The sequence below is a fragment of the Pan troglodytes genome, chromosome 23, assembly GCF_028858775.2.
Source record: "Pan troglodytes isolate AG18354 chromosome 23, NHGRI_mPanTro3-v2.0_pri, whole genome shotgun sequence".
Taxonomy (NCBI): Eukaryota; Metazoa; Chordata; class Mammalia; order Primates; family Hominidae; genus Pan; species Pan troglodytes.
Window position 1 is genome coordinate 20,462,762 of NC_086016.1, and position 26,459 is coordinate 20,489,220.

Consider the following 26,459-nt stretch of genomic DNA (forward strand, 5'->3'; position numbering starts at 1 on the left):
TGATAGTTTTTTATCTTTTTAGATCACAGGAAAAAAATATGTTAAGAGAAATGATCAAGACAGTAAATCCTGCAAGACATGTTACAAAAATGATCTAATGGAGGCAAAAATAATAAGATCAGTTCCAGTGGAAAGGAAAAGATGGTGCTGGCCGGGCGCGGTGGCTCACGCCTGTAATCCCAGCACTTTGGGAAGCCGAGGCGGGCGGATCATGAGGTCAAGAGGTCGAGAACATCCTGGGCAACATGGTGAAACCCCATCTCTACTAAAAATACAAAAATTAGCCAGGTGCAGTGGCTCACGCCTGCAATCCCAGCACTATGGGAGGCCGAGGCGGGCAGATCACGAGGTCAGGAGATCGAGACCATCCTGGCTAACACGGTGAAACCCCGTCTTTACTAAAATATAAAAAATTAGCCGGGCGTGGTGGTGGGCGCCTGTAGTCCCAGCTACTCGGGAGGCTGAGGCAGGAGAATGGCATGAACTTGGGAGGCGGAGCTTGCAGTGAGCGGAGATCACATCACTGCACTCCAGCCAGGGCGACAGAGCAAGACTGCGTCTCAAAAAAATAATAATAATAAGGCCGGGCACGGTGGCTCACATCTGTAATCCCAGCACTTTGGGAGGCCGAGACGGGCGGATCACGAGGTCAGGAGATCGAGACCATCCTGGCTAACACGGTGAAACCCCGTCTTTACTAAGATACAAAAAATTAGCCGGGCGTGGTGGCGGGCGCCTGTAGTCCCAGCTACTCAGGAGGCTGAGGCAGGAGAATGGCCTGAACCCGGGAGGCGGAGCTTGCAGTGAGCCGAGATCGTGCCACTGCACTCCAGGCTGGGCGACACAGAGACTCAATCTAAAAAAAAATAATAATAAAAAATAGAAGTATCTACACAGAATTAAAGTTATGATGGGAAAAAAGGCTGAACCCTATAATTGAAAAGAAAGTTTCGGAGTGTTTCGCTGTGACCCCAGCTCTGTGGCCCTGGGCGGGCTGCCTTACTGCTGCCTCCGCTTCCTCACTCCGAAGGCAAGAAAGGGGAGTGGCGGCGTCCACCCTCCCTCACTGAGGGGGGCCGGGGAGAGGCGGGCGGGAGGGCAGGCGCCTCCTCCGGCGAGTCAGGGCGCTGCGCGGGTGACGGTGGTGTTCTACCTGCGGAGGCCGCCAGAGCGCGAAGCCGGAACAGCAGCGGCAGGTGGGAAGGGACAGTGGCACCCAGAGTGGTCTTTTGGACACTGACAACAAGCCTGGATCAGGGCCGGGGGAGCTCCTGCAATCTCCTCTGTTTATGTAACTAACATCAAACTCGAGCCACTGCCTCAGCCCTCCAGCCACCACGCTGAAATCCACACCATCCCCACCTTTGGAAAGGACCCCCAGTAGGGGCAGCTTGAGAACCTCCTGGGTGCGGGGTGCTCTCCATGCTCAGGAACTGCGACACAGTCACTAAGTGCCAAGGCATCAGACTTCGCAGATGCCTTCCCAGAGGCTGCCAGGACAGCGTGAGGCGCCCAGAGGCTGCAGAATTCGGAAGGAGGGAGGGGAGGAGGATCTGATGCAGCGGGTGGGAGAGAGCACCCATGTGCTGTGATTTTTCTCTCCCCAGACCATTTAAAGGGAAGGAGAGACAAGGAAGCATCCAGGGAGCGTCCTGCTGAAGGCGGGGGCTCCGGGCTCCCCTCCCAGAACTCCACCGCTTTTATCTTTATAAAGACGGGGTCTTACTATGTTGCCCAGGTTTGTCTCAATCAAACTCCTGGCTTCAAGCAATCCTCTCGCTTCTGCCTCCCAAGTCACGGGGATTATGTGCCTAAGCCACCTCGCCCAGCTATGAAGGGAAATTTAAATCCAGTGGGTTAAAAATTTTTGAAACACCTTACAGTTTACAGTACTTTTATTTGACCTTTATTGATTTATTTGCTCCTCATAGCAATGGCATGGGTTAGACAAGATAAGTATTGTCTTGCTTTTACAGTTGAGAGAATTATATGAAGTGCTTATCTAATGCCCACTTTCTTCTTCTTAAATCTCTTTCGTGTTTGTTTGTTTGGACAGGGCTGCAGTGCACTGGCACAATCACAGCTCACTGTAGCCTCGACCTCCTGGCCTCAAGGAATCCTCCTGCCTTGGCCTCCCAAAGTGCTGGGACCCACAGCCTATGGCTGTTAAATGGTCTTAAACCAAAAGCCCCCTCGCCCTTGCAGTTAGCCCCAGGCGCGGTGTGGAGGGGCTGCACCACAAGCGGAGTGCGAGGAAGGCGCAGGACAGGGAAAGGTAGGACTTCCCGGCTCCCGCCTGCTTCAGTGAAGGGGCTGGGCGGGGTTCGTCTGTGCCGAGCTGTGGTAAGGGCCAGGCGGGCTCAGCCTCAGCCCTCAGGGATGCGTGGTGGGCGACACGCAGGCCCTTACCCCTCGACCCCGCCCCCCACAAGGCACCCGCAGGGGATCTGGCCTCTGACCTCACAGTCCATGGCCTGGGCAGCGCGGCAGCTCCGACTCACTCCTGGTTCACAGTGTCCCAGTGGCGACCTGGAAAGGGACACACAGAGTGGGCGGCTGCTCCTGGGAAGCCCTGGTCAGGACCCCTCGGGAGGACGACGAAGCTGGCCTGTGCTCCAGAAATGGCGGCTGAGCCGAGGTCCTGGCCTGAGCAGCGCATCCTGAGTTTCTTTCTCCTTGGCGGGAGCCAAGCTTTGTTTTCCTCATTCCAGATACTCACCCAGGCGCTCAGTGCCCTGGGGCCGACCCCGCACCTGAATTCAGCCCTCCCATGCCGCCGCCCCAGGAAGACCTCAGGCATCAGGGAAACGGGGCTGTGGGCTCACAAATTATTTTATTATCATAAAATGTAAAATGTTTATAGAGAGAGAGAATGGATTTGACAATTAAAAAATTAAATCTTCCGGCTGGACGCAGTAGCTCATGCCTGTAATCCCAGCACTTTAGGAGGCCGAGGCAGGAGGATCACTTGAGGTCAGTTCAAGACCAGCCTGGCCACGTGGTGAAACCCCGTCTCTATTAAAAATAGAAAAAATTAGGCCGGGCTCGGTGGCTCACGCCTGTAATCCCAGCACTTTGGGAGGCCGAGGCAGGTGGATCATGAGGTCAGGAGATCAAGACCACCCTGGCTAATACGGTGAAACCCTGTCTCTACTAAAAATACAAAAAATTAGCCGGGCATGGTGGCGGGCGCCTGTAGTCCCAGCTACTCGGGAGGCTGAGGCAGGAGAATGGCATGAACTTGGGAGGCAGAGGTGGCAGTAAGCCGAGATCACGCCACTGCACTCCAGCCTGGGCAACAGAGCGAGACTCCATCTCAAAAAGAATGACCAGTCTGGCCAACATGGTGAAACCCCATCTCTACAAAAATACAAAATTAGCCAGGTGTGGTGATGCAAGCCCTGTGGGCCCAGCTATTTGGGGGGCTGAAGCAGGAGGATCACTTACACCCAGGAGGTGGAGGCTGCAGTGAGCGGAGATTGCACCACTGCACTCCGGCCTGGGCGAGAGTGAAACCCTGTCTCGAAAAAAAAAAAGATCTGTGCGGCATCAGTACAGTAAGCTGTCTTAAAAAGACTGAACACAAATTTCTACAGAACACTGTGAATAGAATAATCCTGTTTTAAAAAGTATTTGCCTGTGTGTGTGTGTGTGTGTGCGTGTGTGTGTGTAGACACAATATCAGGTTGAACCAAATGAAATGGCCATTTTGTAGGACAAAACCAAGCATTGGAATTTCACATGGTTCCTGAATACATAGGAAATAAAAAGCAAACAGAGGAGAAAGCCTGTGCCCAGGCAGAGAGGAGGTGAGGTGGCAGGAGGCAGCACTGACAGGCGCATCACCCACCTCCCCACCTGGGGGCTCACACAGGCCTGGGGACCCTGCACTGTTGCAGGCTGCACCCTACTCTCCCTCTGGGGAGCCCAGGAGAAACCCTGGCTGTGTGTGGCCGTGCATTTCATAGGAAGGGACCAAGAGCAAATGACTGAGCTGCATGTGGACAGGGAGGCGCCAGGATCCGGCTCCGGGGCCATCTGCCGGCTCCACAGCAGAGGAAGGGGAGTCTGCACCCACAAGAGACAAAGCGCAAGACAGACCCCACCCCAGGAAACAGGCCGCAGAGGCCACGGCACCTCCCAGGGCCACTGCCCAGTCCACAGAACAGTGGACCAGACCCTAGCTTCCGCCTCAAGGTCTGGAATCCCCGCCCCTCACCACTTTGTTCTCCAAGGAACAACTTCAGGGGTCTCTGTGGGGAAAGTGCCCACTGTCACCTCTGAGCTCGGGAGGCAGCTCACAAAAACCAGCTTCCTTCACACTCAGATACACGCCCACGTCACAAGCAAACTGCAGCCACCTTGGCACTGTGGTGAGTCTCCCACCAGACCCTAACGCTGTGTCTCATGCAGTGTTTCTCTGCCAGGGCGACTTGGATACCCAGGAAATATCTGGAGCTGTCTGGAGACATTTATGGGGGGTGTGCTCCTGGCACCTAGCGGGTAGCAGTGGGGGCACTGCTCATCAGCTCAAACCTACAACTCATCCAGCTCAAAGTGTCACTAGTGCTCAGGGCCGAAGTCCCATACCAGTGTGTTCATATACACAGCGGATACCACTAACCCATACCAGTGTCATATACACGGCAGAATGCCCACTAATCCAAACTGGTGTGTCACATACACAGCAGAATACCACTGACCCATACCGATGTTGTCACATCACGGAGGAATACCAGTAACCCATGCTGGTGTGTCATATACACAGTGAATACCACTAACCCCAGTGTTGGGCATGTGAATAGCTTAGCATTGTCACCACTAAAGACAGGGCTGTGATGAGTACCCCAATGGGACATTTTTTTTTTTTTGAGACGGAGTCTCACCGTGTCACCCAGGCTGGAGTGCAGTAGCATGATCTTGGCTCACTGCATGCTCCACCTCCCGGGTTCCAGGGATTCTTCTGCCTCAGCCTCCCGAGTAGCTGGGACTACAGGGGCCTGCCACCATGCCCGGCTAACTTTTTGTATTTTTCGTACAGACGGGGTTTCACCGTGTTAGCCAGGATGGTCTGGATCTCCTGACCTCGTGATCCGCCCGTCTTGGCCTCCTGAAGTGCTGGGATTACAGGCATGAGCCACCGCGCCCGGTCTGTCTTTTTTTTTTTTTTTTGAGATGGAGTCTCGCTCTGTCACCCAGGCTGGAGTGCAGTGGCGCAATCTCGGCTCACTGCAAGCTCCGCCTCCCGGGTTCACACCATTCTCCTGCTTCAGCCTCCTGAGTAGCTAGGACTACAGGCGCTCGCCACCACGCCTGGCTAATTTTTTGTATTTTTAGTAGAGACGGGGTTTCACCGTGTTAGCCAGGATGGTCTTGATCTCCTGACCTCATGATCTGCCCGCCTCGGCCTCCCAAAGTGCTAGGATTACAGGCGTGAACCACCGCGCCCGGCCCCCAATGGGACATTTTCTATCAAATCCATGATCATATGGGATAACAGAGGGGCAAGGTGTTGTGGCAGTCTCGGGAGAGGACAGAGTGAGGGCAGCTCCCCTGGGCTGTGCCTTGAGGCCACACGGCCCAGACCCTGGGGGCCCCATCCCTTGGGACATGAGGCCGCCTCCCCTAGGCAATGGTCTTGGAGGGCTTTAGGAGCAGGGAGCGGCATTCCTAGGCCTGGCTGGTCAACTTTAGGTGGAGCACCAGCCCTGCATCGGGTAACCTCTGGCTTCATTTGTCACTTAAGAAGAAATCCAATGAGTCAACTGCAGCTGTGAGTGGGCCTAGGAGGGCGTGGATGCAGACGCCCTGGAAACCACAGAGGCTCCCCCGTCAATAGCTGCCCTACGCCCATCCCAACTCCTAAACAAAGTTGCCAGTAAGAAGGAAACTCACGCAGCCAGGAGTTCACGCCCTCTCTCTTCCAAGGGCCAGTGGGAAGACGGCCAGGCAGATGGGAAACGGGAAATACCCCGCCTCACCTCAGTGAGGCTGCCCTCATGCCAGGACACTCACAGCCAGGATCCCCGAGGCCCTCGCAGTGAGCAGGGTGAGGTGCCGAGCCCTGCATGTGCCATTCCCCCAGTCTCCAGGACTCTGCCAGATGGGGGTGACATTCCCCCAGTCTCCAGGACTCTGCAGGACCGGGGTGACATTCCCCCAGTCTCCAGGACTCTGCCGGACGGGGGTGACATTCCCCCAGTCTCCAGGACTCTGCCGGACGGGGGTGACATTCCCCCAGTCTCCAGGACTCTGCCGGACGGGGGTGACATTCCCCCAGTCTCCAGGACTCTGCCGGACGGGGGTGACATTCCCCCAGTCTCCAGGACTCTGCAGGACCGGGGTGACATTCCCCCAGTCTCCAGGACTCTGCAGGACGGGGGTGACATTCCCCCATTCTCCAGGACTCTGCCGGATGGGGGTGACATTCCCCCAGTCTCCAGGACTCTGCCGGATGGGGGTGACATTCCCCCAGTCTCCAGGACTCTGCCGGACGGGGGTGACATTCCCCCAGTCTCCAGGACTCTGCCGGACGGGAGTGACATTCCCCCAGTCTCCAGGACTCTGCAGGATGGGGGTGACATTCCCCCAGTCTCCAGGACTTTGCCGGATGGGGGTGACAAATACCATCTCTGACAACAAGGACCCCAGCAGGCACCGCCAGGCCCCTCCGCAGGCCTCCCCTCCAATCCTCACCACAGCCTCGCCAGGAAGGCGCTTCTGCCCTGGTTTCGGAGACACGACTGAGGCTCCAGGGTGCCCAGGGAGGGCAGGGGGCAGCTTCGCTGCTGCTGAGCCAGGGGGCGCCAGGCCCTCACGAGTATGCTCAGATGCCAGCTTTGCTTCTGAGGCCTATGTGCCTCCCATGCACTCTGGAAGCCAAATGTCCTGGAACTCATTGAAAACACCATGCAGTTGGTCAGATAGAGGCATGGGCCACACGGGGACAAGCACAGCACACAGGTGCTCCCAGAGGAAGATTTTTAAGGGCCAGATCTCTGCAGGGCAGTCCTCTCCTTGGTCAACATCATCCCTGTCTTCCTAGTCCCACTCACAGGAAACAGCTGACTCACTGAATTTCTTTTCCAGTTTTTTTGTTTTTGGTTTTTTTGTGTGTTTTTTTTTTGGAGACAGAGTCTCACCTGTGTAACCCAGGCTGGAGTACAATGGCATGGTCTTGGCTCACTGCAACCTCCACCTCCCAGATTCTAGCGATTCTCCTGCCTTAGCCTCCTGAGTAACTGGGACTACAGGTGTGTGCCACCACACCCGGCTAATTTTTGTATTTTTAGTAGAGACAGACTTTCACTATGTTGGGCAGGCTGGTCTTGAACTCCTGACCTCATGATCGCCCACCTCGGCCTCCCAAAATGCTGGGATTACAGGCGTGAGCCACCGTGCCCAGCCTGAATTTCTTTTTTTTTTTTTTTTTTGAGTCAGAGTCTTGCTGTGTCGCCCAGGCTGGAGTGCGGTGGCACGATCTCAGCTCACTGCAAGCTCCGCCTCCCAGGTTCACGCCATTCTCCTGCCTCAGCCTCCCGAGTAGATGGGACTACAGGTGCCCAGCACCATGCCCGCTAATTTAGGAACATCGTGCTGCTCTAGGAACGTCGATCCACCCACCAAACTTCACAGCATGCTCTGTGCAGCGCCAAGGAAAGCTCCAATCCGGAAATGTGAACACACATGGACCGTGGCCTAGATTGGTGACCCAGAGAAGGGGCAGTGCCATTTGGGTCAGGGCTGAAGAATGCCCAAGAATTAATCAGAAAAGGAGAGGGGTAGGGAAAGGAATTCCTGACACTTCACTTTTTTGGGCCTTGGTGTCTTCAGAAAAATAAAGGGTTTGGAGGCCGGGCGTGGTGGCTCATGCCTATAATCCCAGCACTTTGGGAGGCTGAGGCGGGTGGATCACGAGGTCAAGAGACTGAGACCATCCTGGTCAACATGGTGAAACCTTGTCTCTGCTAAAAATACAAAAATTAGCCGCGTGTGGTGGCGCGTACCTGTAATCCAGCTACTCAGGAGGCTAAGGCAGAAGAATCACTTGAACCTGGGAGGCGGGGGTTGCAGTGAGCAGAGATTGCATCACTGCACTACAGCCTGGGCGACAAGAGCAAACTCCGTCTCAAAAAAAAAAAAAAGAAAAGAAAAATAAAGGGTTTGGAGAAGGTGATTTCCTTTTTGGTTGTTTGTTTGTTTGTTTGTTTTTCTGAGACGGAGTCTCACTCTGTCGCCCAGGCAGGAGTAGAATGGCATGATCTCGGCTCACTGCAACCTCTGCCTTCTGGGTTCAAGCATGTCTCCTGCCTCAGCCTCCTGAGTAGCTAGGATTACAGGCACACACCACCACACCTGACTAATTTTTGTATTTTTAGCAGAGATGGGGTTTCACTATGTTAGCCAGGCTGGTCTGGAACTCCTGACCTCACGATCCACCCTCCTTCGGCCTCCCAAAGTGCTGGGATTACAGGCGTGAGCCACTGCAGCTGGCCTGTTGTTGTTCTTACGTGAACACATGTGAAAGGTTTTATTAACTCATTTTTTAACAGGGGAAACAGCGATGTTAAAACCATTCAAAGGAGTCCAAGAACTGTGTGCGCAGGCAACGGGGAAACTGGAAATGCGTTGACAAACTGACGCAAAACTGGGCCCAACAGCCACGAGGCACTGGTCGTTTTCCACTGGGCAAAGTTCAGTCGCATTTCTTTCTGTTCTCTTTTCTTTTCTTTTCTTTTCTTTTCTTTTCTTTTCTTTTCTTTCTTTCCTTTCTTTCTCTCTCTTTCTGTCTGTCTCTCTTTCTTTCCTTCTTTCCTTCCTTCCTTCTTTCTTTCCTTCCTTTCCTTTCTTTTTTTTTTTTTTTTTTTGAGATGGAGTCTCACTCTGTTACCCAGGCCGGAGTGCAATGGCACAATCTCGGCTCACTGCAACCTCCACCTCCTGGGTTCAAGTGATTCTCCTGCTTCAGCCTCCCAAGCAGATGGGGCTATAGGCATGCACCATCATGCCCAGCTAATTTTTGTATTTTTAGCAGAGATGGGGTTTCACTATGTTGGCCAGGCGGGTCTCAAACTCCTGACCTTGCGATCCGCCCCCCTCAGCCTCTCAAAGTGCTGGGATTACAGGCGTGAGCCACTATGCCGGCCGCAAAGGATTCTTTAACACAAAAGGGCAGGACTCATGAGACTGACCTGACCATTACATGGTGCAGTGAGAGTTCAATTTAACTAAGCCTCCTTATGCTTCTTTGACTAATTTAGGGCCATGCAGTGTCAAACAGCAATGAGGGCACAAAAGCAGCTTCTCCCTGGCTATCTTCAGAAGGAATCTTAGATTGCCCTTGAACACCATCAACAATCTGCTATTTGGAGGGCTGGAAACTAAGCCTAAGAAACCACCAGGCTTCGGCCGGGCACGCTGGCTCACGCCTGTAATCCCAGCACTTTGGGAGGCCAGGGCAGGCTGATCAACTGAGCCCAGGAGTTCAAGACCAGCCTAGGCAATCTGGTGAAACCCAGTCTCTATAATATATACAAAAACTAGCCAGGCATGGTGGCGTGTGCCTGTAGTCCCAGCTACTGGGGAAGGATTGCTTGAGCCCGGGAGGTGGAGGTTACAGCGAGCCGAGATCACGCCACTGCACTCCAGCCTGGGCAACAGAGCCTGACCCTGTACCCCCCCCAAAAAAAAAATGCCAGGCGCAGTCGCTCATGCCTGTAATACATACGTCTCTACACCGGGCGTGGTGGCGGGCACCTGTAATCCCAGCTACTCGGGAGGCTGAGGCAGGAGAATGGAGTGAACCTGGGAGGCGGAGCTTGCAGTGAGCCGAGATAGCGCCACTGTACTCCAGCCTGCGCGACAGAGCGAGACTCCGTCTCAAAAAAAAAAAAAAAAGTAAAAAAGAAAGCAATTCCAGCAGGTTTCTCCTGTAGTGCCTGTGCGAGTGAAGCCCACCCAAAGGTGAGGCGAGGGTGTGTTCTCAGAGCTCCCAACAGCAAGGGACTCGGCCGCTGTCACTCGCGTTTGCCTGGGAGAGACTCCAAGGGAAGCTACCCATCAATCCGTTACGTGCACCTATAGGTTCTCTACTTGGTCTCAAGTTGGATGGAAGCAGAGACAAAACTTCAGGAAGCTGCCAGTCAATCAAGCCCTGGCCATGTGGGGCTGACAGCATAGACTCTAGTTACTGCATGGCTTCCCGGATGGTTGCTAGTGACAGCACCCGGCTCCACAAGCTGGCCTGTGGCCTCCTGGGGGTCCTTGAAGGTAATGGGGTCCAGTCATGTCTGTTTGTACATTCAGTCTCATATCTCTTTTATTCAGGTCCCTCAAAGAGCTTAAGTTCCCCAGCTGCTGGCAAGTGACCTTCCTGCCACGCTGTGAGCTGGGGCCGAGCTACTCTTCCCAGGAGGCCGAGACCTCGCAGGCACTGACTCCACGGTCACCTCAGTTCCTCTAGAAGTGGCTGGTCAGCATCCTTCACAAATACGGCATTCCAGGGAAGGCCCTGGCTGCACTAGGAACTTATCCAGTTATATTTTAGTTTGAGAAAAGGCACAGACGCCAGTCCCTCAAAAAATTAAACCTAGAACTACCATTTGACCTAGAATTCAGCTTTTGGGTATTACGCTGAAGAACTGAAAAGTAGAGCCTGGAACACACATTTGCACACCCATGCTAACAGCAAACAAAAGGCCAAAATAGTCCAGATGTCTAACAGATGAGTGGAAAAATAAAACATGGGGTGACATACAATGGACACACGCTACAACACAGATGAACTTGATGACACTATGCTGGGTGAACTAGGCCAGTCATGAAAGGACAAATACATGTGGTTCTATCTCCAAGGGGTGCCCAGAGTAGTCAATTTCACAAGGATCAGAAAGTACAAAGGCACCTGCCAAGGGCTGGGGGTGGCAAGTTAGCGTTTAATGGTACCATTTCTGTTTTGAAAGGTGAAAAAGTTCTGGAGATGGTTGCTGGTAATGGTTGCACGACAATGAGACTGTACTGAATGCCACTGAACTGTACGCTTAAAAATGCTTAAAATGGGAAATCTTATGCTATATCTATTTTACCATGATAAAAAATATACACTTAAAAAAGAGCCAGGTGGGCCGGGCGTGGTGGCTCATGCCTGTAATCGCAGCACTTTGGGAGGACGAGGTGGGCGGATCACAAGGTCAAGAGATCGAGACCATCCTGGCCAACATGGTGAAACCCCGTCTCTACTAAAAATACAAAAATTAGCTGGGCGTGGTGGCGCACGCCTGTAGTACCAGCCACTCAGGAGGTTGAGGCAGGAGAATCGCTTGAACCCGGGAGGCAGAGGTTGCAGTGAGCCGAGATCACGCCACTACACTCCAGCCTGGCGACAGAAAAAGACTCCGTCTCAAAACAAAAAAAACAAAACAAAAAAACCCAAAAGAACCAGGTGTGGGCTGGGTGCGGTGGCTCACACCTGTAATCCTAGCATTTTGGGAGGCCAAAGCAGGTGGATCACTTGAGGTCAGGTGTTCAAGACCAGCCTGGCCAACATGGAGAAAACCCCGTCTCTACTAAAAATACAAAAATTAGCCGGGCGTGCACCTGTAATCCCAGCTACTCGGGAGGCTGAGGCAGGAGAATCGCTTAAACCCAGGAGGCGGAGGTTGCAGTGAGCCGAGATCATGCCACTGCACTCCAGCCTGGGTGACAGAGTGAGACCCCGTCTCAAAACAAACAAACAAAAAACAGAGCCAGGTGTAGTGGTGTGCACCTGTAATCTCAGCTCCTCAGAAGGCTGCAGTGGGAGGACTGCTTGAAAGCCCAGGAGCTCAAGGCCAGCCTGGGCAACACAGTGAGGCCCCATCTCTAAAAATTATTATTATTATTAAAGTTTAAAATGTTTTAAATTTCAAATTTCAATTTTAAAAAAGACAGATTCTTACCGAACCTATGCAAATAACTACATCACCACAAAAAATAAGGAGACAGTGAGAATGGGGGTTCACTGAGAAAGCAATATCATTTAAAAACGTTTCGGCCGGGTGAGGTGGCTCACGCCTGTAATCCCAGCACTTTGGGAGGCCGAGGCGGGTGGATCACGATGTCAGGAGATCGAGACCATCCTGGCTAACCCTAAGTCTCTACTAAAAATACAAAAAATTAGCCGGGCGTGGTGGCGGGCGCCTGTAGTCCCAGCTACTCGGGAGGCTGAGGCAGGAGAATGGCGTGAACTCGGGAGGCAGAGCTTGCAGTGAGCCGAGATTGCGCCACTGCACTCCAGCCTGGGCGACAGAGCGAGACTCCGTCTCAAAAAAAAAAAAAAAAAAAGTTTCGTATCTGGCTGGGCACAATGACTCATGCCTATACTCCCAGCACTTTGGGAGGCTGATGAGGGCAGATCACTTGAGGTCAAGCGTTCAAGACCAGCCTGGCCAACATCTTTACTCTACATCCCAGCTCTACTAAAAATACAAAAACTTAGCCAGGTGAGGTGATGGGCAACTGTAGTCCCAGCTACTCGAGAGGCTGAGGCAGAAGAATCGCTTGAACCCAGGAGGCGGAGGTTGCAGTGAGGTGAGATCGCGCCACTGCACTCCAGCCTGGGTAACAGAGCAAGACTCTGTCTCAAAAAAAAAAAAAAAAGTTTCATATCCATCTACCAGAGCAGAGCCTACTAAATCATTACAGATTACAGACACTAAGAATGAGAAAGTATTTCCTCTTACATCTAGAAAACAGAAATGAACACATCAGCTATATTCCAAGCAAACCACCACAATTCAGTTCCCTCAGCAGCCCGTCGCATTCTGCAGGACTCGGAGCCAGCTTCCAGCCTCACGAAGCCCTGGCCCAGCGCGCTGGGGTGGTCTGAGAGCCATTGAGGTAATGTCCATGCAGAAGCCTGGGCCCAGAGTCTCTATTAGTCACTGGTGAAAGCACCAGGCAATCCTTTCCCACATGGGGAACATCAGCATGGGAAGACTCAAAGTCTCTTTTCATAACGATTTTCTAATGCATCTGGCCAGATGCGTTATTCAGATATTTCTGAATATTTCATTCAGATATTTTCTGAATGAAAATATCCTACACAGAGCAAGGGAGGGCACTGACAAGCACGGGGCCTCCCGCCAAGCCTAGAACTTCTGAATTATTTCCATGAGTAACATTTACACATACACACCGAACCAAGGAGCCGTGGCCAGCGTCTCTTGTGATTTGACAACCACTCTTCCCGTGCAGGTCTTACAAGATAACGCTTAAAACAAACCTCATTATGTCTATGGTATTTTTCTTTTTATAAGGTGAATGATCAAATCTTTGTGATTTTCCAGGGGCACTCAGAGTCTCAGGGACAGTTTTAGAGGCAATCTGGACAGTTGTTTAAGGCAGGCTCGCGGGTGTCTGAGAGAGAAGACTTGATTATCCATTAACAAAACAAACCTGATCTTTCACAAGTGATGAACCTTTGTTCTTTGTTTTTTCCCCTTAAATAAGCACAAACATAATAAAGTCAACATAAAGCATCAAAAATGATTCTGCTATACAGAACCTCTGCCATCCAGGTGCATTACACAGAAAGGAAAGAATAATCTTTCACTTTTTTTTTTTTTTTTTTGAGATGAAGTCTCACTCTGTCGCCCAGGCTGGAGTGCAGTGGCATGATCTCGGCTCACTGCAAGCTCTGCCTCCCAGGTTCACGCCATTCTCCTGCCTCAGCTTCCCGAGTAGCTGGGACTACAGGCGCCCGCCACCACGCCCGGCTAATTTTTTGTATTTTTAGTGGAGACGGGGTTTCACCGTGTTAGCCAGGATGGTCTCGATCTCCGGACCTCGTCGTGATCCACCCGCCTCGGCCTCCCAAAGTGCTGGGATTACAGGCATGAGCCACCGCACCCAGCCATAATCTTTCACTTTGAAGGCACAGGCATTAATGAGTAAACAAAGAAGGCAAGACCATCAAGGCCAGCAAACTTTGCTAAAATTGTGACATAATTCATTGCTGCTTTTCAGACTCAGGTACCATGATGATAAAAGGCCTAGTTTTGCCCTTCACTATGTTTTTTGTCATTTTTACCATTTCTGGAAAACACTGGTAAATCGCTTTAGGAGAGAGTATGGACCAGGATATCCTAGGGTGCCTGAGGCCCTTTTCAGAGAATCTGTGAGGTTGAAAAGCTTCCATAACACAGTTTCTTCTGTCATTCTCTCATGAGGGTACAGTGGACTTTCCCAGGGGCTGAGCGAAAGAGATACTGCAACAACCGAGAATCCAGGTATCCTCTATTCAGTCAGACACCTAGGAGATCTGCAGAAACACTGACGCAATGCTGTTCTTCTCAATAGAAATGTTTTGTTTTATAAAATAGTTACGTTGGCCAGGCGAGGTGGCTCACGCTCGTAATCCCAGAACTTTGGGAGGCCGAGGCGGGTGGATCACCTGAGGTCAGGAGTTTGAGACCAGCCTGACCAATATGGTGAAACCCCGTCTCTACTAAAAATACAAAAATTAGCGGGGCATGATGGCGTGCACCTGTAACCCAGCTACTCGGGAGGCTGAGGCAGGAGAATTGCTTGAACCCAGAAGGCAGAGGTTGTAGTGAGCCAAGATCAAGCCACTGCACTCCAGCCTGGTCAACAGAGCAAGACTCTGTCTCAAAATTAATTAATTAATTAATTAATTTAATTAAACAATTTCACAAATTTCAAATGAATGAACCAATTTTTTTTTTTTTTTTTTTTTTTGGAGACAGGGTCTCACTCTGTCAAGCAGGCTAGAGTGCAGTAGCACGATCATGGCCCACTACAGCCTCAAACTCCTGGGCTCAAGTGATCCTCCTGCCTCAGCTTCCCAAAGTGCTGGGATTACAGGTAAGGACCAGTGTGACTGGCCTATTTTTAAAATTTCTCAGTTTTAATTCTAACACAGAATATAGGGATAAAAGCCTACTTAATCAAACGCTTTTTGGTTCCTCAATAATTTTTATATATAAAGGGACCTAGAGACCAAAAAGTTTGAGAAGTGCTGCTCTGAGGAAAAAAAACAAAACCTGTTTGTTTGTTTGTTTTTTTAAGACGGAGTCTCACTCTGTCACCCAGGCTGGAGTGCAATGGCGCGATCTTGCCTCATTACATCCTCCGCCTCCCGGGCTCAAGCGATTCTCCTGCCTCAGCCTCCCGAGTAGCTGGGATTACAGGCATGCACCACCTCATCCGGCTAATTTTTGTATTTTTAGTAGAGATGAGGTTTCACCATGTTAGCCTGGCTGGTCTCAAACTCCTGACCTTAGGTGATCCACCCGCCTCAGCCTCCCAAAGTGCTGGGATTACAGGCATGAGAAACCTCGCCTGGCCACCTGTATTTTTTCTTTGAAAAATAAAAGCATTTACATAGCTGTTTGTCTCCATCATCTGTATTAATTATAACTTTTTTTTTTTTTGAGACATAGTCTGGCTCTGTCATCCAGGCTGGAGTGCAGTGGCACAATCTTGGCTCACTGCAACCTTCGTCTCCTGGGTTCAAGTGATTCTCCTGCCTCAGCCTCCCGAGTAGCTGGGATTACAGGTGACCGCCACCACACCTGGCTAATTTTTGTATTTTTAGTAGAGACAGGGTTTCTCCATGTTGGTCAAGCTGGTCTCGAACTTCAGACCTCAGGTGATCCGCCCGCCTTGGTCTCCCAAAGTGCTGGGATTACAGGCATGAACCACCGTGCCTGGCCTTATTATAACTTTTAACGAAGTAACTGACTTCCATTTTACAGAGAACCGCAGGCTGACAGTTGAGAGCTGTCTCCAGACACATGTTTAGCAGACGCCTGTGGGCACACACACCATAGCCTTCACAGCCACTCGCACCCTTCTATGCTTCCTCAACATGAAAACATACTTTTTTTTTTTTTTTTTGAAAAGCAACCATTTATTAGAACCAATACAAGAGTATGAAAAGAGGGAAAAGAGGAGGGTAGAAGAGGGGGAGAGAATGAGGTCTGTATCAGATGTCAGTTATGGAAACACATAAATGCTTACTCTTTTTAAACATTGACATTTAAAAGGTGAACATATATATAGACCACTTATAATTTTTTTTTTTTAAAAATCAAAAGCAGACATGTTTGGCTGAAATAAAACCAGGAAACACAACCAAAACTCCCCCATAAACCTAAAAGTCCATGGAGAATTCAATTTCTCATTTCCATTCAGAAATCTGGCTACAGAGTGATTTGTTTGCTACTTGGGACAGTACAGCGTGCTGAAAGAAACCCAGCTACTGAGTCTCTTAGATCCCATCCCGTAGGAAGTGGTGGGAAAGCCAGCGGACCATGGGCAAGTCAACTCCTGGCTACTTGGCAGGGCGTCAGACTGTGCTCTCTCCATTCCCCAGGACTCCACAGAACCGTCTGGTACTGCTAGTGCTGGGTGAACAGTGAGAGCACAGTCCACAAAACACAGAGAACCAGAATGTGACTGCAAGCAGCCAGGACCTTGTGCTTTTTCATGGATTACAAATCTAGGGCCAAGGAGAGGGAAAGGAGAAAGAGCCCTATTGGGAAGAGGCGCTGGCTGTGCCCCTACACTGAGATGGAAAGAGTAAGGCTCTTGAGCCCACACCTGGGCAAGTAGAAATAGTGTCCAAACTTTTCTCAAACCAGAGGGAAAAAAGGTCAAGGTTAGGTTAAGACTGCAGACACTAAGAGATCACAGAAGCTGAATACGGTGAATCGGATGAAGCTTTAAGGATCAATGCCCAATTCTGAGTGTTACACACATTTCTAGGAAAAATAATTCCAATGTAGCTTTTTGGTGGGGGGTAGAAATAAGGTGGTCACATTTATTGAGTCAGCTGTCCCTATGAGGAAGGAGAGGCCCGGGTACAGATACCACAAAGGGGTACAGTGACCCAGCTGTCCTGGGATCGGTTGGGGAGTGGTAAGCAATGACATAAATCAAAACCATTGAGGGTTGCTTTGATCCTGAGACAGTCTGAGTCTGCTTCAAACCCATGGGGAATGGAACTTTCATCCCCAACCTGCAGAGAGAAATAAGCAGTAGCATCTCTGCCTCACGATTCCCTAATCCAATGCTCCTGCATCTGAAATGGCCTCCCTCTGTGAATGCAAGACACAGAAAATCCCAAGTGCCTTCCCCAACAACATCCTAAGTAAGTCTGGACTAGTAAGATTCCAACATTCATGAAAACACTGTCAACATCTGAACTAGCAGATTTGATGAGGGGTGGGGGGTAGAGAATTTGCCGAGTCAGTAAGTAGTTCCAGTCTTGGAGACAGCTCAGTGAGGACCAAAGCCTGTGTGTCCGGCTCAAGACATCCTCCACAGAGCACCCAAGACATCCTCCACAGAGCACCCAAGACATCCTCCACAGAGGACCCAAGACATCCTCCACAGAGCACCCAAGACATCCTCCACAGAGCACCCAAGACATCCTCCACAGAGCACCCAAGACATCCTCCACAGAGGACCCAAGACATCCTCCACAGAGGACCCAAGACATCCTCCACAGAGCACCCAAGACATCCTCCACAGAGCACCCAAGACATCCTCCACAGAGGACCCTGCGGTATTCTATTAACTTTGACTTACAATGCCTCACAACAACACCCCTGTGAGGTAGGTCAGTATGATCACCCCCATTTGACAGATGGGGAACTGAGGCATTGAAAGAAGTGACTTGCCAAGGTCATGACTGCAGGCCAAGATACGGCCTCTTTTTAGAGCTGGAAAAAACCTAGGTATACCTAGTAACCAATGTTTTACTATTCTGTCTTACCGAGTAAGTATGTCGATATCCAAAGAATACCTACTCAACTCCATTTAATATCAGTCCAAGGTTTTAAGTTACCTAAGCTTTATTTTGGTACAGTACACTTTCAGAATAATGAACACATTTATTTGAACACAAACATATTTTTCATAATCTTAAACATTATGTAACAGTAATATTAGCTGATTTGATAAGTAAACCCGTAGAAGTTTAGGGGAGGAAGCCAAGTAGAACAAAAGGTACACCTGTATTATAACTAATGCTGATAAACTGAAGAAAAGGGGGGAAGGATAGCATTAGGAGATATACCTAATGACGAGTTAATGGGTGCAGCACACCAACATGGCACATGTATATATATGTAACAAACCTGCAAGTTGTGCACATGTACCCTAAAACTTAAAGTATAATAATAAAAAGAAACTGAAGAAAAGACATAGCTTTTTAAAACCCAAATTATTAGTCTCATTTGCCAAAGATTTACATCAATTACGTGAACTTAGATGATTATTGTTATTATTATTATTGGAGACAGGGTCTGGCTCTGTTCCGCAGGCCGGACTGCAGTGGTGCAGTCACAGCTCACTACAGCCTCAACCTCCCGGGCTCAGGCGATCCTCCCCCCTCAGCCTCCAGAGCCGGGACTACAGGCACAACCACCATGCCCGGCTAATCTTTTATTTTTTGTAGAGTCAAGGTCTTGCCATGTTGCCCAGGCTGGTATGGAGCTCCTGGACTCAAGACATCCTCCTGCCTCAGCCTCCCAAATTGCTAGGATTACAGGTGTGAGCCACTGCACCTGGCCTGAACTTAAGATTCTTAAAATATTCCAGTTTGTTTCTGTAAGAAGAATTTTCTTTTTTTTTTTTTTTTTTGAGATGGAGTCTCACTTTGTCGCCCAGGCTGGAGTGCAGTGGCGCGATCTCAGCTCACTGCAAGCTCCGCCTCCCAAGCTCAAGCGATTCTCCTGCCTCAGCCTCCCGAGTAGCTGGAATTACAGGCATGCACCACTATGCCGGGCTAATTTTGTATTTTTAGTAGAGAGGGGGTTTCTCCATGTTGGCCTGGCTGGTCTCAAACTCCCGACCTCAGGTGATCGACCCGCCTCGGCCTCCCAAAGTGCTGGGATTACAGGCGTGAGCCACTTCGCGCCCAGCCTTTTTTGTTTGTCTGTTTGTTTTTTGAGACAGAGTCTCACTCTGTTGCCCAGGCTGGAGTGCAATGGTGTGATCTCTGCTCACTGCAACCTCCGCAGCCTGGGTTCACGCCATTCTCCTGCTTCAGCCTCCCAAGTAGTTGGGAGTATAGGCGTCTGCCACCACGCCTGGCTAATTTTTTGTATTTTTTAGTGGACACGGGGTTTTACTGTGTTAACCAGGATGGTCTGGATCTCCTGACCACGTGATCTGCCTGCCTCAGCCTCCCAAAGTGCTGGGATTACAGGCCTGAGCCACCATGCCCGGCCAAGAATTTCTTTTTAAATTTAAAGTCTAGTGCATTAAAATTATTAGAAGTACAGCCAGGCGTGGTGGCTCACGCCTGTAATCCCAGCACTCTGGGAGGCCAAGGCAGGAGGATCACCTGAGATCAGGAGTTCGAGACCAGCCTGGCCAACATGGTGAAACCCCATCTCTACTAAAAATACAAAAATTAGCCGGGCATGGTGGCACACACCTGTAATCCCAGCTACTTGGGAGGCTGAGGCAGGAGAATCTCTTGAACCCAGGAGGCAGAGGTTGCAGTGAGCCGAGATCGCGCCACTGCACTCTAGCCTGTGTGACAAAGTGAGATTCCATCTCAAAAAAAAAAAAATTATAATAAATAAAGAAAGAAATTATTAGAAGTACGATTTTCCTACGTTCTGGAAATCTTAGAAATATTTACTTACATAAGCTAATCACGAACCAATCAGAATAGAGTTCCTCCAATTCAAGACACTTCATGACCTTACCCAATGACTCAAAAAAAGTCTTCCACATTCACTTAGTGACAGGCAAAGGCCTTTCTGAATTACAACTTCAGCCCCAGGGCAAGAGTAAACACAGAAACTGGAAAACTCCCTGGACCAGGTGTCAAAGAGGTATTCTTCCCGGTGGACACAAAATTCTGAATTGAATTGAGCTCAAAAGAGGCTAAGGACACAGAGAACGAAGTTCGATCATCCAGATTATCCGTATCTGACCACAGAGAACTGATCTCTGTCATCCGCCTACAAAGATGAGCAAAACAATATGACCACAAACCAATGCTCAATCACTGATGCCACCAAGCCATGGGTAAGCCAGAAACCAACAGAACACAGAGTCAGGGGCGGGGGAAACAGAGACACGGAGAGAAAACGGAGAAACAGGGTCTGCGAAGTGAAAAGTTCCATTGCTGCTTGAATTTGCCTCTGGTAGCCAAGAAAAGGCCAGCACTGTGGGAGGCCAAGGCAGGAGGATCACTTGAGCCCAGGAGTTTGAGGCAAACCTGGGCAACACAGTGAGACCCTGTCTCTACAAAAAATACAAAATAAAAAATGAAGGAAACATTGACACCTACTGTAACATGAGTTACAGCAGTTAACATGAGTTGAAAATATGCTACATGAAAGAAGTCAGTCACAAAAGACCACGTAGTGTGTGATTCCATTAGTATGAAATGTCCTAAACGTGCAACTCCATAGACAGAAAGATTAGGGCTGCCAGGGCTGCGGAGCAGCCGCCAGTGTGTCTGGAGCTTCTCTTTGGGTTACTGAAATGTTCTGCCTGTAGGCGGTGGTGATGGTCACATACCGTGAATATACTAAGCCACTGAACTGTACCCTTTAATGGGTGAATTTTATGGCATGTGCAGTATGTCTCAATCAAATGGTTTTTGAAAAGGCAGCCAGCAGGAGGAGACATGAGGAGGCAAGAGCCTCTTCAGGTGACTGGGGCCCCCTCCCAGAGATTGGAGGCTCCACCACAGGCCCCGGGAGTCAGTGGACCCCGATGCTCCAGGTCTCCGTGACCCGGGAGTCCTGCCTCCCTCCCCTGCCCAGGCCCTGGGCTTCTGGGTGGGGCATGGTGGATGGCAGGGGAAGGCAGGTGTCCCTCAGCTACTCCAGAATCCCTGGTGAGCCTCTGGTGAGCCTCCTGGTCCGCCCCTCCCTGAACTCTCTGTAGACTCTGTCATAAAGAACAAGGCTGGGCCGCAAGGTGGCTCACGCCTATAATCCCAACACTTTGGGAGGCCGAGGCGTGTGGATCACGAGGTCAGGAGATCAAGACCATCCTGGCTAACACGGTGAAACCCCTTCTCTACTAAAAATACAAAAAATTAGCCGGCATGGTGGTGGGCGCCTGTAGTCCCAGCTACTCGGGAGGCTGAGGCAGGAGAATGGTGTGAAACTCGGGAGGCAGAGCTTGCAGTGAGCCGAGATCGCGCCACTGCACTCTAGCCTGGGTGACAGAGCGAGACTCTGTCTCAAAAAAAAAAAAAAAAAAATTAGCCGGGCGTGGTGGTGGGCACCTGTAGTCCCAGCTACTCAGGAGGCTGAGACAGGAGAATGGCGTGAACCTGGGAGGCGGAGCTTGCAGTGAGCAGAGATCGTGCCACTGCACTCCAGCCTGGGCGACAGAGTGAGACTCGTCTCAAAAATAAATAAATAAATAAATAAATAATAACTAACTAAATAAATAAAGAACAAGGCTGTCACCACGTCCCAGGCAGAGTCCAAGTCAGGGCAGAGCCTCACAGAGCACAGCAGGGCCTGTGCCGCACCAACGCCATGCCCCTGCCTGGCAGAAATGCCACCCAGCCCCTGGCAGAAACGCCTCCCCTCTCCTGTGGAGGGGCTGATGACCCAGGAGCGGCTGGCTGCTGGTGTGAGTACACGGGTGACCCTTCCACAAAGGCCCCTAGCTGGGCTCCCTGCTCAGTTGGCCGGGTTTGGGGCTGGATGTCTGCAGGGGTCCTCAGGGATACCCAGAGGGAGAAACAAGGCTTTTGGGGAAATGGTGACACCTGGGGCCAGGGTTCTCACAGCCAGGCCCCATCTCTCCCTGCCTGGATTTCAGGGGAAGTGGGGCTTGGGTAAACAGGAACGGAGGTAGCCATCGGGCCGGAAGGGTATGTGGGCCACAGAGAAGCACCCTGAGGCTGTGCTGTCATCCAGAGTGCCACCCCGCTTTTCCAGGGCACAGCAAGGAAGTGCCTGCTGGAAGGATCCTGGGGACAGTTGTTAAGGCAATTTTATCTTCTCATAGCATGCCTGCCTCAGTTCCGCGGCCAGGACGGTGCCTTACTCACTCCACACACAGAGGCAGCTGGGTCCAGGAGGCAGCCATCCCAAACGCAGTGACCTCCAGCACCCAAAGCTCAGAGTTCCCAGCTGAACCCAGGAGGCACCCACCTTCCTGTCTCTAGGCAGATGCCAGCTGGTGCAGGAGCCACTCCCAGTCCCAATACCAGGCCTGGTCACGTGGTGCCCCGCCAGGCTTGGGGGTGTGCACTTGCCCGCTGGCCTCCGGTGCCCTCAGGCCTAGCCTCATTGTCACAGGAACGCAGCTCCTCGGGGATGGCCACCTTCCTGGACTTACCCCCAGGAGGGACACGCTGCTGCCTCCCAGGGCCCTTCGTGCCACTGGCCCCTTTCTTTCCACCCCCATATGCTACCCCTGCCTACTCCCTTCCCTGGCCCTGGGTTGCCACTCCTGTCCTGTTCTCCTGCTGTCCCCACCCCAGCCCTGACCCCAGATGGCTCTCCCTACAAAAACACCAGAACCCCAGAGAAGCTCAATCCCCCAAGTCCATCTGCATTTTAAGAAGCCCTCACGCACTCCCAGCCCAGAGAGGAAAGCTGTAAAGGTGGACAGGTCATGTCGGGCTTTGAACCTGCAATGTGATCTCACATTCCCCGTCTGTAAAAGGGGACACTCCCTGCCTTGTGGGATCACATGCAGTATCAGAAAAAGCACCTGACATGTGACATCCACTTCAAAGGGTTTTCCCTTCTCTTTGGTTTTGGGGGAGAATGGGAGAGGCCCAAGCAGGAGCTCCTGGAACACCGCCCATCCCGGACCCAGGGTTGTAGTCACCTGAACACTCACCCAGACAAGGGAAACTTCACAGAATGAATGTGAGGAATAAAATGAGACATTCAGTTACACAAATTAAACCAAACACAGATGCAGAGGTGCCCCATAACAGAAATAGAGCAACTACTGCCAGCCTTGGATGAAAGCTCTTGGCCAAGGGCTGTGACGGCGGCGGGGAGGTTCAGCAGCTGTCCCCAAGCACACAGGACATTTGGCACCTCCAAGCCCAGCCTGTCCCACCAGGCCACGGCACACTTTCCTTCCTCTGAAGAAAGGGGGTTTGTTAAGCCAACGAGGAGGGAAGCCAAGGACTGCCCCCGGCGCCAGCATGGCTGTGAGCATAGAAGCGGGCTGAGCCACAGGCTGGGGGAGCCCATGCAGACCAGGCAAAGCCCAGGCAGGATGCTCTGCAGAAAGCTCCCTGGTGATCCGGACCCGGAGCCAGACTGAGCCGCAGCCCCAGAAGACAGGTATCTCCTCCCCTGGGGCCACAGCAGCCACAGAGGCCACCCACGGCTTCCACTAGGACAGTGTGTCTTTCCAGTTACTCTACGTACCTAAAAGTGACCAGCCCCCTTTCAGGTCTGGCCTATGATCCAGATGGTGATCTTTCCCCCCCTTTTTTTTTGAGACGGAGTCTCGCTCTGTCCCCCAGGCTGGAGTGCAGTGGCGCGATCTCGGCTCACTGAAAGCTCTGCCTCCTGAGTTCACGCCATTCTCCCGCCTCAGCCTCCCGAGTAGCTGGGACTACAGGCGCCCGCCACCACGCACAGCTAATTTTTTGTATTTTTAGTAGAGACGGGGTTTCACTGTGTTAGTCAGGACGGTCTTGATCTCCTGACCTCATGATCCGCCCAACTCGGCCTCCCAAAGTGCTGGGATTACAGGCGTGAGCCACCGCGCCCGGCTGGTCTTTCCCCTTTAAGACCCCACTTCCCACCCCCACCCTGGCCAAGCTGATAGGATTCAAGGAGTGCGGCGGTGCAATCACAGCTCACTATAGCCTTGACCTCCCGGGCTCGAGCAATCCTCCCGTCTCAGCCTCCCAAAGCCACTTCCTCCTTTTCTTAGTTGTTGGCTTCTTCTACAGAAAAGGATCCTGAAAACAAACACCTAAAATGCCAACTAAGAATTCAATCTGCAAGGCAGCAGCACCTCCAGAAATAGCTGCTTTGTGGCCTGTTTGCCATTTATGTGAAACTTCCCCATTTTGGACCAACGCAGGCAGAAAGAGAAAAGGAGGAAGAGGAAGGAAAAGAGGCAGGCTGTGTTGGGGCTGGATGGGGCTGTAGGAACCTGCCAGCAGTGGCTCTTGGGGAAAACCCCACTGCGAGGTTTCTGAACCCCTGCCCCGGAAGCTTCCCCTTTCCCACACACGTCACTCGCTGCCTTGGGATCTGGGCTGCCTCCCTCCCAGGGGCTCACAGGGGAGCGAGGCCACAGAAAGGCTCCTTACCCCCAGTGGCCTAACAGGTGTGACATGTGGAGGGGGAATCTGGGCAGTGTGCCTGATGCTCAGAGCTGAGACCCTGAAGTCCAACTCCCTCGGGTGTGACCTTGGACAAGTTACTTAGCCTCTCCTTGCCTCAGTTACACCATCTGGTGAATGGGGATGCTACCCTCGTCTGACCACCGTGATGTGAGCCAGTCAGCACACATCAAGTGCTCCGTGAGCGTCCGGCACACAGGTGCTTGTCTCTGTCCTGTGCTTCAGCTCCATCAGTGTCTTCTTCAGACCTGTCATTGGCTTGGGGCAAGGATATATGTGGCCGCTGAGGGCGGTCCGCCAGGTATGGCAGCCATGGAGCTGCTAATTAGGCCCTGTGAGTGGGAGGCCCTGTGGGGTGGGCAGGGGCAGACGCCCAGCTGCTCTCGGGGACACTCCAGGCCTGTGCTGCCCTCCACAGCCCCAGCTGGAGAGTGGTGACCAGATGTCAACGACAGGAAGCATTTCCAGAGGCCACAGCTCTGCAGGGAGGTCTCTCATGGGCTGACAGCCAGAGCCAGCGCTCCGGGTCCCCTGAAAAAACGGGCACAGTCCTCGGTCACGTCGAGGACCTGCTCAGCCCCTCCACTTGGCACCGGAGAGAGGATGACTCACGGCCCTTCTGCCTGGAAGGCAGGCTCCAGTGTCAAATGTCCATCCGCCTCCATCACCCTCATCCATCCGTGTCAGTCCAGGGGCCTGGGCACTGCTGGGGCTCCTGGGCAGACAGTTCCCCCTTGCAAATGAGTGGGACCCTCAGCTCCTTCGATCAGCATCCTCACGTCAGCCGAGCCTGTGAGCACCCCTAAGCAAGGCCTCTGAGCTGGGCATGCGACACCCCTTCCCACCCAGGCACCCTCCCCCTAGAATCCCCCATACCACCCTGGGGGCATGCCCCGCTTCCCTCTCTGGCAAGCTCCTGCACAACCCTGAGACCACCTGACAGCCACCGTCTATCCTGCCCAACCTCCTCAGAAGCACTAACAGCACCTCGCCCCAGCCACGGCAGGTCTCTGCACCCCTCGTCTCAGTCACCACTCTCACATCTCATGAACAGAGACACGAGCTGCTTCCTCATGCTCCCTGTGCCCGTCCTGGGAGATCCCTGCCTTTAAACCCCAGCCACGAACTGCTGACCCCACATTTCCTCTTCCCTCCCTGGGCAAGAGGGGCAGAAGGGGCAGGGACGCACACCCCGGGCCGCAGGCAGAGGCTTGGCCAGGGCCCTCCTCCCAGCAGTGCCTCCCTGGAGCTTTGTCTACCTCAACTCCTGATGCCAGAGGATCCCTCTGCGCTCCCCACACCCTTAAGACCCCGGCTCAGGGAATCTGGTCTCGGTCATCACTCCCAGGGGACTGCAGGGCCCCAGGACGGCACACATTCAGGCCCAGGAGAGCTCCCCCCATCTCAAAGCCTCCTGTGGGTGGAGATGGAATGTGGAAAAACCGCATCCTCTGCAGCTCCCCCACAGTGAGAGCGAGGACTGGGGGTGTGGATAAGGCTCCAGGAAGGGGGTGCAAGCCTGAGAAGGTGGAAGAGCTCTGGGTGGGTCCATCTGCTCCTCACCTGCCCCAACCCTGCCTGCAGGTGAAGGCCGGTCCAGCCGCAGAAGGCCCAGCCCCCAGCCCACTTACAGAATCCGCACTGTGCTCCTCCAGCCGGCCCGGCCCCTCGCTGCCCACCGAGCCATCATGACCCCAGCCCCGCTGCACATTCGTATTTGTTGAATGAATGAATGAACCCTTGCCAGCCCAGCCACTTGGTGGCTGAGGGCTTCAGAGCTCTCCCAGGGTCCCCTGGGGTCATTCAGCCACTCAACAGTTTCCCAGCAGCAGCAGCGAGGATCCGCACATCATTGCCAGTGCTCTAAGGAGCGGGCGAGCCCCAGTAAGCGGCCGCTCTGACCGCGCTTTGTCAGCCCTGAGCTCCGCTCGGGAGGAGCCGGCAGGTGTCTGCGGTGCTGGAAAGACCACGGTGTGGGCGGGGATTCCGATCCTCCGGCAAGGGTGGCCTGCACCCGGCCAGGCCCGCGGGTTTTCTCCTCTCCGGGGCTGGCCTCGGCCCCTCCCCCTCCCCGCGCCCCGCACCCCTCCCCTGAGTCCCCAGGCCACGTGGAGAGGACACAACAAAGCCTCCCCCG

General features: G+C 52.3%; 1 protein-coding gene across 5 annotated transcripts in view; it reads right to left on the reverse strand.

Moving 5' to 3' along the window:
• The window catches only part of BID (BH3 interacting domain death agonist), a 40,520-nt gene that overhangs the window by 13,510 nt on the left and 551 nt on the right, over nucleotides 1-26,459 (reverse strand). For 2 of the 5 annotated variants that reach the window (XM_024352568.3, XM_016939651.4), the window contains exon 2: nucleotides 2,460-2,529. The exons of 2 other annotated variants lie outside the window; for them this stretch is intronic. In XM_024352568.3, coding sequence (XP_024208336.1) covers nucleotides 2,460-2,471 — 12 coding nt within the window. In that variant the 5' untranslated portion in view covers nucleotides 2,472-2,529. Of the gene's footprint in view, nucleotides 1-2,459; nucleotides 2,530-25,953; nucleotides 26,361-26,459 lie in introns of those variants that run through there. One more of the 5 variants, XM_001163696.7, reaches the window with a different exon arrangement.